This window comes from Anomaloglossus baeobatrachus, chromosome 1 (assembly GCF_048569485.1).
Source record: "Anomaloglossus baeobatrachus isolate aAnoBae1 chromosome 1, aAnoBae1.hap1, whole genome shotgun sequence".
In the NCBI taxonomy this organism is placed as follows: Eukaryota; Metazoa; Chordata; class Amphibia; order Anura; family Aromobatidae; genus Anomaloglossus; species Anomaloglossus baeobatrachus.
Genome location: NC_134353.1, coordinates 391,115,673 through 391,128,780, shown reverse-complemented (window position 1 = coordinate 391,128,780; position 13,108 = coordinate 391,115,673). Strand labels below are relative to the sequence as shown.

Genomic DNA, 13,108 nt, shown 5'->3' with positions numbered 1-13,108 from the left:
CACACGGCAAGTCCAAATAAAACAGATTCGGGGGCACCTCCCGATAATCCAAAGTGCCAGATCACAACGTAATAGTCCTTTTCAGAGTCCCAGAAATCCCACACAATCCACTGGACGGCGAGGTCTGTCCGCAGATTCAGATCTCGCTCCCTTCCTCTTCAAAAACTCAACTCCCAACTGCATTTAGAAACAGGAGTGTATTGTCTGAGCTCGTGGGCCCGCCCCTCAAGGGTAGGGGTCTATGCAATGGTTGGGCCCACTAGAAGATTCTAGAAGGTTGGCTCCGAGATGTCTACAGGTTTGTGTAGTTGGCGTTATCCACTGCTTACGAAACAATGAGAAGTTCCCCTGGCTGTGTGGACAAGAGATAATTGCATTATGGGCCCAGAGACACAGGAGATGGGGGGAAGGTATGGTTACTTACATCCCAAGACATTTCAAAGTGTTCAGTAAGTACAACCAAAGGAAAGTGACATCACATCCTGACCTAGTATTACAGCAAATACAGTGAGAAGGTAAAATACATCATGACATTCTCCACCACCGGAATCCCTCCCCCTCTTTTCCGTGTAAGAGGACGCACTTTTTCAGCGTCCAACACGTGGATACTAATACCGTTCTCCACGTGTTCCTATTTCCGGCTATAAACAGAAATCGATGTGTTTTATATATAAAAATAAAACACTGGGGGACACGCCAATTCCCTTATCTCTCTGTTCCAAAAACAAACCAACGATTACAAAATGCTGAAAAACGCATAAACTAGTTAATTTCTCTCAAATCCAAACTAAAATAACACTTGTTTTTCTTTCAAATCATTACAACTCTGCTTGCTTTACGATACAAAGGCTGCAGCCATCTCCTGTATATTAGCCCACTGACCCCTCCTCTCTCCTCGCTCCAAAGAGCTGCGCTGTTTTAACACCCGGTGTCTGCCTCTTCACCCTCCACCCCCCTTGTTTCTCAGCTAAAAGACAGCAGAGACCGAGCTGTGTAACTTGATCTCCGCTCTGTCTCAAGCAGCTGGTGGACATATGGCCCCCACCTTTTTGCTTCCTCTGAGTGTAAGAATGTAAAGATGTAGCTGCCTCCGCGGGCCTCTGCTCCCCCCTCTCGCATTCTTTGCTCTCAATAGAAAGACTGCCATGGATATCCCTGGGCTCTAACAGACCCCCCCCTGCTTTTTCACAGAACAAAGACAGCAGCAGCATCCCCAGCCTCCATTTTCTCTCCCTCCATGAACAACAACAGACAATTAACTCTCCGAGAACCAAGCAGAGAAATCACAAGCTTGATTAACTATACACTTTATACAACCCAACAGCTACTCAAAAAAAGCACCCCATTTCTAATTACAGACAGCCGGATACTTTAAAACATACACCTAGCCCCTATGGGAGCTGGGTCCTTCTAGCCCACCGGCGGGTGACAGTCACACCGTTAGGTCTCCGGTGCACTACCATTCTCCGGACTAGTGACCACCCACTTTCGCCAGGTGTCTCTCGAACCACAGGTAAAACAGCACACACAATGTATATGATGGTTACCTGCGAAATGAAGGGTGATCAATCCTATCAAGCGACACCTGGATACTTGTGGAGTAGCCCCCAGACGTCCGGAAAATGGAAGCTCTGACTCACCCTTTTCGGTGGCCCCACACTTGGCGCGCCAACTGTCAGGGTCAGAATGACGATGATGATGAGACTCAAAGGATCTCTCGATATCCGGCTGCTGTTTCTAATTAAAAATGTCATGTGTGCACACGAGAATGAAAAATAACTGCACAGCAAGTCAGTTATGTCTATCTCCATGACTGGCTCTTGACCAAGTGTGTTCTTTATTGTTTGAAAGAAACTCTAGACCAAACAGTAAGGGGGTGTGAACGAAAGTTTTAGTCCAATCAAGTATCGTAGGTCAGGGCTTCATGACGTAGAGAGATCTACATATCCTTCTTGGATTGGACAGTCCAGGCTTCAGGAATTTCTTTGTCGATCTGTCTTGGGTGGAGAACAGGAAATGGTGGCCATCTTCAAGCTATACAGATATATATCCTAGTATATACTGAGTTTAAGGAAAATACACTGAATATGCAATATACATATATACATGTTAGTAAGAAACAAAAGCATTCACAAATATGTGTGTTAGTTCACATCTACTGAACTATATAACTGAGTCTATGAAATGGCTGAATTAAGTATTTTTGGATACTCAATTCTTTATCCTCAACAAGGGTATATAGCAGGCTGGGGAGTATATGAGCTGCATGGGGAGTATATGAGCAGGATGAGGGTATATAGCAGCATGGGGAGTATATGAGCAGGCTGGGGAGTATATGAGCAGGCTGGGGAGTATATGAGCAGGATAGGTGTATATTATGAGCAGCATGGGGTGTATATAGCAGGCTGGGGAGTATATGAGGAGGGTGAGGGTATATGAGCAGCATGGGGAGTATATGAGCAGCATGGGGAGTATATGAGCAGCATGGGGAGTATATGAGCAGCATGGGGAGTATATGAGCAGGCTGGGGAGTATATGAGCAGGCTGGGGGAGTATATGAGCAGGCTGGGGGAGTATATGAGCAGGCTGGGGGAGTATATGAGCAGGCTGGGGGAGTATATGAGCAGGCTGGGGGAGTATATGAGCAGGCTGGGGGAGTATATGAGCAGGCTGGGGGAGTATATGAGCAGGCTGGGGGAGTATATGAGCAGGCTGGGGAGTATATGAGCAGGCTGGGGAGTATATGAGCAGGCTGGGGAGTATATGAGCAGGCTGCGGAGTATATGAGAAGCATGGGGAGTATATGAGAAGCATGGGGAGTATATGAGAAGCATGGGGAGTATATGAGCAGGCTGGGGAGTATATGAGCAGGACATTACCCCATAATAGTGTCAGCAGCAGATCCTCGCCCCATATGTGTGTCATGACCACATTTTCTGCTTAAAATTTTATTTTCCTATTTTCCTCCTCTAAACCCAGGGTGCGTCTTATGGTCAGGTGCGTCTTATAGTCCGAAAAATACGGTAATCCTTATCTTATTGTAAAGCAAAAGAATTTTTGGTGATTTTCTTTTTAGTTTTCCATGTTGTCATCTACATTTAAGATTGACTGCTCTCAGTTAGGCTGCTTTCACACATCAGTTTTTTGCCATCAGGCACGATCCGGCGAAAAAAACTGATGCAACGGATCCGGCGAAAAAACTGATCAGTTGCATCAGTTTTTTTCCATCAGTTCCTCCAGTTTTTTGACAGATCCGGTGTGATTCTGAGCTGGCTCAGTTCAAAAAAACTGATCCGGCGACCAGGTCAGTTTTTTGCCGGATCCGGCTTCCATTATAAAACACGCCGGATCCGGCGCAATCCGTTTTTTTTGCCGGACACAAACGTTCACTTCAACATTTCATCTGGCCGCCGGACAAGTACATTTTGCTGGATCCGGCAAAAAACGGATGAAACGCAAAACCATCCAGCACAATCCGGCGCTAATGAAAGTCTATGGGGGAAAAAACGGATCCAGCGGCAACAGATGCCGGATCCGTTTTTTTTAGTTTTTGCCGGATTGTGCCTGATGGCAAAAAACTGATGTGTGAAAGCAGCCTAAGAGAAACAAAATATATTTTACACTAGGTACGGGGAAGTACCAAGCGAAAGGGAAGGGAGGGGAAACCCTCTGTCTATTGAAGGGGGAGATGGTGAACCGTGGCCAAACCTACCGCTTGTCCTTGGGGTCCCTCACCACCCTAGATCGGCTCGGCACATAGGTGCAGAACCTGATACCTGACCCTCGGTATCCCTCGTGCTGGGCCCTAAATAGGGAACGGGTGGGATGATCTCTTTGTCAACACCACTAAGCACTAACTAAGACACAAGGAGGACACACGGGGAAATAGTCCATGAACTACTTATCCACAGATGACTCGGGTAGAAGTTCAGCAAAGTTTCAGCAACAATACCACAGATGAGTGCAAGCCACCTGTTTTGCATGCAGGGCTTGAATCAACCGAATATCCGCTCAAGTCTAGGGAAAATTAGAGTATTTAAACCCCAGATGAAATATAGATAATTAGCAGCTGAAGCGAAGAGGAGCTCTGCGGGGTCTTAAAGGGAAAAGGATGAAAACCCAGCAGAGGAGCTACCTAGTACAGCCAAACTCTGTGACCTTATATTGCCTGACACTACAGTACTGTCTGTTACCCATGACACACCCGTAACAATATAATTTTTAATGTCTAACAAAAAATAATAATTTTGCAAAACAAGCATTTGAGACCATTTAGATTTAGGTATAGTATAACAAAGCATTAGAAGAAATACATATACAAACCAAATTCCAAAAATGTTGGGATACTGTAAAAAGAAATGGTCATGAAAATAAGAATGCAATGGTTTGGAAATCTTAAAGCCACATTTTATGTTTCAGAACAATTTTTAGATGCAGCTGATGAGAGACTGGTGAACCTCTGACTGACTATATTTGCTTCTGAGACTCTGCCTCTATCATGTTTTTGTTTTCTTTTTTTATACAGTCATGTGACTTTGAAAATTGTCTCTCCAGTTGTTTATTATTCGTAACACATCATTAGTTTCCCAGCTTATTTACCCTGTTCCAACTCTAGAGATGTGACTGCCACTAATTTGTAAATGAGTTATTTTTTCAAATTAAATGGAAAACTGTAACTTTCACCTTCTGATCTGTATTCTATGTTTTGTTGTGAATAAAAATATGATTAAGAGGTTTCCAGATTATTGCTTGTTTTCTTTACAGTTGTTTCATTGTGTCCCAACGTTTTTTGGAATTGGGGTTAATTTATACAAAAACAGCACACATGGTATAGTTAAAGGATGTTTAAAAAGCACTAAATGAGCATGGAGAAGAAATGCATAATTAGTTGAGATAAGAGGTGTAAAAGTTTTATTGTCGATACATCAGATCAGAGATCTGATCCCCCTCATTATCTGTAGATCAGATTCCTTAATATTTTGATTTATATCCTTGTGACAGGTTTAGTCCAGTGCCAATCCTCCTGCCATAATGCTGGATTGCGAGACCGTTTTGTCTCCTTTGTGGTTTGAAATTGCCATTTTAGGCTACATGTGCACGCTGCGTTTTTGGCTGCAGTTTTGTTGTCAGAACTTTCTGACATTTGACTTCCCAGCAAAGTCTATGAGAAGTCAGATTTGCTATGCGCACATTGCAGTTTGTCAGCGTTTTTTGTCAAAAGTTTGTGGCAAAAAAAATGCAACATGTTCATTCTTCCTGCGTTTTTGTCAACATTTGTCACAAAAACACAGCAAAAACGCATTTTGTGAAAAACGCACCAAAAACGTACCGAAAACGCACCTACATTTACAAGCATTTTTTGTGACATTTCCAGGCTCTCTGACAAGGTGCAGTTTTGGCTGCATTTTAGCTGCAGTTTTGGCTGCAGTTTGTGAACACAAAAAGATGCAGCGTGCGCATGTGTTCTTAATATGACCACTTTCATATCGTTCCTGTTGTGTCCTGGACCACAAAAAAGGTTTGATCCCTGGTAGATCTTTTTGCCTACACTGTGTGGCAATGAGGTCTCATCTTTGCTTTCGTTATGTGGGTCTGTCACGGGTGTCTACTAGCTACCACGGATAGACTTTTAGCGCAAGCCTCTGTTTACCAGTTCCCAACCCCTGGTCCAGATACTGCAGAGGGTTAAACAGTGGTCCTTGGTTTGTGGCCTCAGTCAGCTGCTGGCTGATGTTGCAGGCTAGCAGGAGTAGTCATGTACCCATATCAGAAACAGAGGACTGTCTAGGTAGAAAATCAGAAGGCAAAAAGAATGTTTAGGAAACAAGCTACAGTCAGACAACCGTAATATAACCAGCAAGCAAGAGCAGGACTGAACCAGTCACCCCAGTCATCATGGCTGGACAGAGCCTGTGCCTGTCAAAGCTTCTGGTCCCGGTGTCTCTTCAGTCATGAACACTGACTGCAGAATGAATAGAGCAGCACCTGGTGACAGAAGTAGACGTCGCAGAAGTAGGTCCTAGAGGAGATGTGACAGCTTTAAAGAGTAAAGCCTGCTTTACACGTTACGATTTCGCATACGATATCGTATGCGATCGTAACCCCCCCCATCGTATGTGCGTCACGTTCAATTTGTTGAATGTGCCGCACAAACGAGTAACCCCCTGTGACACATACTTACCCGTCCATACGACCTCGATGTGGGCGGCGAACGTCCACTTCCTGGAGTGGGAGGGACGTACGGCGTCACAGCGACGTCACGCGGCAGCCGGCCAATAGAAGCGGAGGGGCGGAGATGAGCTTGACGTAAACATCCCGCCCACCTCCTTCCTTCCGCATTGCCGCCCGGGAGCCGCTGGACACAGGTAAGATCTGTTCATCGTTCCCGGGGTGTCTCACACTGCGATGTGTGCTACCCCGGGTACGATGAACAATCTGACGTTCAATTTATGAGAAATTTTAACGTTTTAACGTTCAATCGCACGTACCTGTCACACACTGCAATGTACCTTACGATGCCGGATGTGCGTCACTTACGACGTGGCCCCGCCGACACATCGTAAGATTTATTGTAGTGTGAAAAGCGGCCTTAACTGAACTTTTATTGTTGTGGTTATTATTCATCAATGTTTGCAAAGTAATGATTTTTTTTATTATAAAATAAATTTTTATTCTCCATTCTCCATTATACTCCATTTTTTTATCTTGCTTCCTTTTATCTCAAACTCCAGGTTCAAAGGGCTGTTCTAACTGCCTTATTGATGCACCTACAATAATGGTTTTGAACTGTAGGTCTAAAATATTTGTACCACTATGTGAACCTCTTTGCTCCCGTCCCCTATGCTTAGACACCTTTTAAATGTGTGGTGTTCCTGATTTTGTATACTTCATGTCCTACTGTGGATCTTCAAGTTGAGGACACAAAACAGAAACTTAAAGCAAGGATGAGGTCTAATTGCCACACAGTAAGGCCCTGTGCGCACTAGAAAAAGGATTTTTCTCAAGAAATTTCTTGAGTCTGAAAGATTAGCGCACTTACGTTCAAAAAACACACCAATAACGCACCGAAAACCGCATGCGTTTTTACCAAATTTTTTATGGGTTTTTTTTATGCGTTTTTGATGCGTTTTTCCGCAGGTTGGTCCCTGCGTTTTACCATTATCTATGGCAAAAAACGCAGGTACCTGCAGAAAAGAAGTGACTTGCTCTTTCTTTTTCTCGAATTCTGCAGAAAGAATCTTCTTGAGGAAAAAAAACGCAGTGTGCGCACAGCTATTTTTTTTTTCCATAGGTTTTGCTGGGGAGTGTCTGCAGAAAGGTACAACCATTTTCTCAAAAAATTTCTGCAGCAAGAAACGCAAAAAAAGCGGGTAAAAACGCAGTGTGCGCACAGGGCCTAAGGCTTTGTTCACACAGGGCTTTTTTGGTAATTTTTTTTTTTCCTGACCGAAACCTGATCTTGTAGCAGGAAATCCCCTCTGAGCCATCTGCGTTTTTGCTGCGGATTTGCTGCATTTTTTTCTACAATATGGGTTCTATCAATGAAAAAAACATTGCAAAAACGCTGCAAAGAATTGATATGGTCATTCTTTGAAATCTACAGCAAAAGCGCTGGTATTTGACAAAACAGTCAGGAATAATCTGTGGTTGTTTGTGTGAAGTGTCAGAAATCTCATTGACTTTGCTGGGACTGTAAAAAGCAAAATTTTATTAGCATGGATTTACATAAAACCAAGACAAATCTGCAGCTAAAAAACGCTGAAAAAACGCACAGTGTGAATATAGCCTTATAGACAAAAAGATTCATCTACCTGTGGCCAAACATTTTTGTTTTTGCTCCTTTTTATTCAATGTGAACCATGTGGAGGTTGAAATGCATCATTGTGACCGGTTTTGTCCCGTGTAATGTGATACTATAACTCAAGAGCATTAGGTCTCTGATCTTGAGGGGCGTAAAGATCCCAGGGGGTGTCCCTCACAGGGTCTGGAGTTTAGGACTACCCACCAGTGACAGCTCTGTTATCAGCTGGATGTGCAACCTCAGATGCACATTCAGGTAAAAAGTATTGCAGAGCAGAGAGCCACTCGTTCACTGCACCACAATATGTGTACAACCCACCAGCTTATCGAAGGCCCACAGCTGACGTTTAGGAAATGTCACAGGCAGCTCAATGACGTCATAGCATTGTGCTGGGCTTTGGAGAAGAAAGAAGGAGCTGCTCATCATGTGTGGACAAATGATTAGTATCGTTTTTGTTTCGATTGCTTTGTGGAGAGTGACATAACAGGAGACATTACTATTTGATGGACCTTATTAATGTCCTCTGATGGCCCCCCCATACAATAATGTCACATAATCTGACCGGAGCACAGTGATAGCCCCCCCCCCCCCCTTTGTGGCTCCATACAGACATTAATAATGTCCCCCATTGTATTTCATACATTAATAATGTCTTGTTTCCCAGTCCATTATTTATTACTAATTTATGATGCCACAATTTGATACAACTATATTGAGGTATAAAAGGGGGAAGCTATTACTGTATGGGCAGAAAAGGTTTACGTTACCGCTTTATGGATGTCAGTACCGCTGATTTTGAGCATATACAGAAATTACTAGTGTATGGCGGCACAAAGGGTAATTTTTACCATTGTATGGGGGTCACAAAAGAGTTCATAAGCATTAGTACTGTATGGGGGCCACAAGTGAGGACACAGGACATTATATTTATAGGGCGACATCATTATTGTAATATATTTTTGAGCTTAATTCTAATAAAAGCAAAAAGCGCACATAGGGTCTTATCATAAATCACACAGTGGGTAAAGAATCGTCGGATACTCACCCCTGTGGTTGTGTGAAACACAACCAACAGACAAGCATAAGTCTAGCAGCTGCGGCCACTAACAAGGATCCAGTCCAAAGAATAGAGTGGTAAAGATCCGCGCTCGCCAGTAAGAAAGTCCAGACTCCGGTAAAAATAAAAGAATAATGTCTGGAAGAATAAAGACCTTATTCTTTTATTTCTACCGGAGTCTGGACTTTCTTATGGCAAGCGCGGATCTTTCAATACCTCTGTTTGTTTTTCTTTTGGGCTAAATACATTTTTGGGGGCATATTGTTACTGTGTGGAAGAAAAGAAAGGTTCTGTTATTGTGTTAGGCGTTAGGGTGGCAGAGTGGCACTTTTCTGTTTCATCTGGCTCCATGAATAAAAGTGTAAAAGTGCGGAAGATGCTCTAGGAGTGTTCATCCACAGATGTGTGCGTTTCAGTAGAGACGGGTTGTGGCTGGAAGAAGTTATCACAATATGCAAGATGAAGAAAAGCGATAATTCAGTTGACACTTCGCTGGATTAACCTGTACACACAATCTATCTCTGTATATTGGATTTTGTTGACTAACAGGGTGGTTAAATCCAGAGACTATGCGTTCATGGTGTGGCTGCATTTTATTTGACATTTTATGTGATGATATTGGTTTTGGTATGATAGTCTTTGTTGAGTAATGATATGGGTATAATAGTTATTTAGTAACTGTTACTTTATTATTTAGAGGCATAAATTACAACATGATGCCATTTCTGTGATATTTGCAGTGTATATTTTATCTGCAATGTTTTTTTTTTGTTTTTTTTTTCGTTTGACATATGCATCTGATGAACAACATGGTGTAGGCGGTAAACAGGTCCAAATTTGTCCTGGGGCCCATGGGACTTTAGCTAAACCTTTGCTAATCTTACAGCAAGTTAGGGGTACTTCTCACATAGCGAGATCTCTAGTGAGATCGCTGCTGAGTCACAGGTTTTGTGACGTACCAGTGACCTCATCCGCGATCTCGCTGTGTGTGACACTAAGCAGCGACCTGGCCCCTGCTGTGAAATCGCTGATCGTTACACACTGTTCAATGGGCAAAAAATGAACTAGGTCTCCCACTGTGCAGCACACATCGGCGTGTTTGACGGCGGGAGACCAACTAGCACCGACTCTGTGTAAGCAGCGTAAGCTGGTAACCAGGGTAAATATCTGGTAACTAAACAAAGCGCTTTGTTTGGTTACCCGAAATTTACCCTGGTTACCAGCTTACACCGCTTAGCGCTGGCTCCCTGCACACGTAGCCAGGGTAAATATCGGGTTACTAAGCAAAGCGCTTTGCTTAGTTACCCGATATTTACCTTGGTAACCAAGCGCAGAGTCGCTGGTGAGATCTGCCTGATTGACAGCTCACCAGCGACCATGTAGTGACGCACCAGCGATCCTGACCAGGTCATATCGTGGTCTGAATTGCTGGTACGTCGTTTAGTGAGACGGTACCCTTGGGGACAATGAATCTTTCACGCCGCCTATCTAAGCTGAGATTTACTCTCCAAGCTCATTCTGTGGTTTTATGTCCATTAATTATACCACATCTCTGCTACTTTTGTGTATATATTTGTATATCCTCAGACACTTTGTGAAAATATGCCTGATGAAAAGACCTAACCAGTTTTGAAAACTTGGTTTACATTAGCATGTATTTTATTTTGTTTCTCTTTCCAAGACCAATAAAAATATTTTTCATGTGACTGGCGCAGTACCAAAAGCTTTCTCTTTTGACCGTCTAGATTTTAAAAAAATAAATACATGGTAGATGGCTCCACCATCCTTAAAAGGTGGGGAGTGACTGTGATTGGTCTCCCACAACATGTGATCCAAGAGGTAACCAGTAGGCTAGCAGAGATTATGCAAGCCTGATTACTAATGAGAACACAGCTGGTGGATGCCCGAGCCTGTCTGTGTAACTGAGGCGCCGCTCACATCAGCGGTATTTTGCCGCAGGGCCGGATCCGTTGCAGATGCGTTTCGGTTCGGTTCATTTCCAATGGAGTCGTGGCGGGATGCGGTTGTGTGCATCACATGCGGCCGCATATTGCCGCGATTCCAGTGGAGGTGAATTGAGCTGGAACGCATCTGTAACAGATCCGGCCTTGTGGCAAAATACCGCTGATATGAACGGTGCCTCAGAAGCACCTAAGGAGGTATAGTGTGTAGTGTCAGATTCTGCAGTGTGAACAGCATCAGATGCTGCCAACCACAGACCACTCTAGGCCTGTATTTATGTTGATTCTGAACAACCCCTTTAAGGTTAAGTTTAATTTTGGTCATATGTTTTTGGGGGCTTTTTTAAACTTTTTTCCTTATAATTTTGCATTTTAAATGTATTCATAGCTTTTTTTGTCCATTTTAATTTTGTTTTCTCTAGGCCCAGCTCAGTCAGGCATACTCACTGATCGGGAAGTGGTCAGTCTTTTCCTGCACTTTACAGTAAACCCCAAACCTCGAGTAGAATTTATAGACAGGCCAAGGTGTTGTCTGCGTGGGAAGGAGTGTAATATTAACCGTTTCCAGCAAGTAGAAAGTCGATGGGGTTACAGTGGTACCAGCGATCGAATAAGGTACTGTAGTATATTTGTAAGACACTAAACTATGTACAGTGATACAGTAAATGCTACATGATCTTTAGCTTCTCCATGATCTGATTAGAAGTCTAAAAACATTCTCACAATCCTACAGTTGTAATATGTAGGCCAGCCACTCTTCTATACAGAAGCCCACAGTAAAGGGATCAGGCCATGTCGGATACATTTTTCCCTACAATGGGAACCCATTATTGATGCTTATGAATTGCCTAATTTATTAGAGAAACCTGCTCTTTCTCGATTGGAGCTTCCATGTCTGGAAATTAGGTATATGACCCAGAATTGTAGCATAAAATCATCTGAGCAAGTTTTCCATGGTGTGTACTCATATTAGAAGAGTTAAATCGAGCAGTCTATCTTCTAACAAGGGATAGTGATCAGTACAAGATTAGTCAAGGTCCGTATTTTGAGAACTGCCAATTCTGTGGGATTTTCTCATGCAACCGTGCAAAAGAGGATCTTGCATGCACGTAAAAACTGCCACAGCAGTCCGAAGAGGAGGACTAGATGAATGAAGCTGATTGAAATCTGATGGTCCAACGAATATTTTAGGGAGCACCACTCATTAGCGCAGAAGGGCTAGAACAGCTAATGACCGGTTTGAACGCTATTGGTCTCTAAGGCCTTGTGCATACAATACGGATTTTGCCGCGGTTTCTGGTGCTTTTTTTTTTTTCTTCTACAAAATTTGCACCAAAATCTGCATGGCTCTTCTGAAGCCAGCAAAGTCTTAAATGCTGGGCCAACGTTGCATTTTTTCCCATGCAGATTTTGATGCAGAAAAAAATCTGCAGCATGTCAATTGTAGGGTTGCTTTTTCCTGCATTTTTAGCCCTTCCAGCCAGACTCCACAAAAAAAATGTAAAAAAAAACCCTGACCAAAACCAGATGCATTTTTTGGGTGAGTTTTTCTGCCAGAAGGTAATCTCTGCACCATATCTGCAACATGTGTTCATAGCCGAAGGGGAACACAAAAGGAAGACTTTGGAAGGGAAAAAATGCCGAAAAAAGTGTTCACGGAATGGAACAGTCTGGTCTGATGAATTCAGATTTCTAATTGCAACATGCTGATAAAATGGTGAGAATTTTTGCACAAGAAGCAAGAATATAAGATCCATTCCTATCCGGTGTCAAAATTTCAGGATGGAGTAATGATGTGTGGAATGTATCTTTGGAATACCCCAAGCCATGTGGATTGACATATGGACAGTAGGACTTGCCTATGCATTTTGGTGGCCCTTCATGGTAGCTGTTTACCCTAATGCACACTTTCTTGCTTCTCTGTCCTTTATAGTCCCAGATCACAACTTTATAAAACCTTTAATGTGTGGTAACTGTGAAAAGCTGTCCTGCATGAACCAATATTTCTGGTGAACATTTCAGCTGTCAATTGACAATGTCAGCTGGCAATTTGGTTTTGAAGACAGTAGATTGGCCATTGAGAATATACAATACAGTTCAAAAGTTTGGGTTCACCAAGACAATTTTGTCTTTTCCATGAAAAATCATACTTTTATTTATTAAATGAGTTGCATAGTGAATAGAAAATCTAGTCCAGACATTGACTAGGTTAAAAAATAATGATTTTACTTGAAATAATAATTTTCTCCTTCAAACTTTGCTTTTGTCACAGAATTCTCCCTTTGCAGC

The 13,108-nt window shown here is 42.9% G+C and overlaps 1 protein-coding gene across 2 annotated transcripts in view; it reads left to right on the top strand.

Annotated features, from left to right (window-relative positions):
* LOC142315539 (BTB/POZ domain-containing protein 2-like) overlaps positions 1 to 13,108 on the top strand; it is a 148,540-nt gene that overhangs the window by 114,356 nt on the left and 21,076 nt on the right. For both annotated transcript variants that reach the window (XM_075352555.1, XM_075352556.1), the window contains one exon: positions 11,242 to 11,434. In XM_075352555.1, the coding sequence (XP_075208670.1) occupies positions 11,242 to 11,434 (193 nt within the window). The remainder of the gene's footprint in view (positions 1 to 11,241; positions 11,435 to 13,108) is intronic.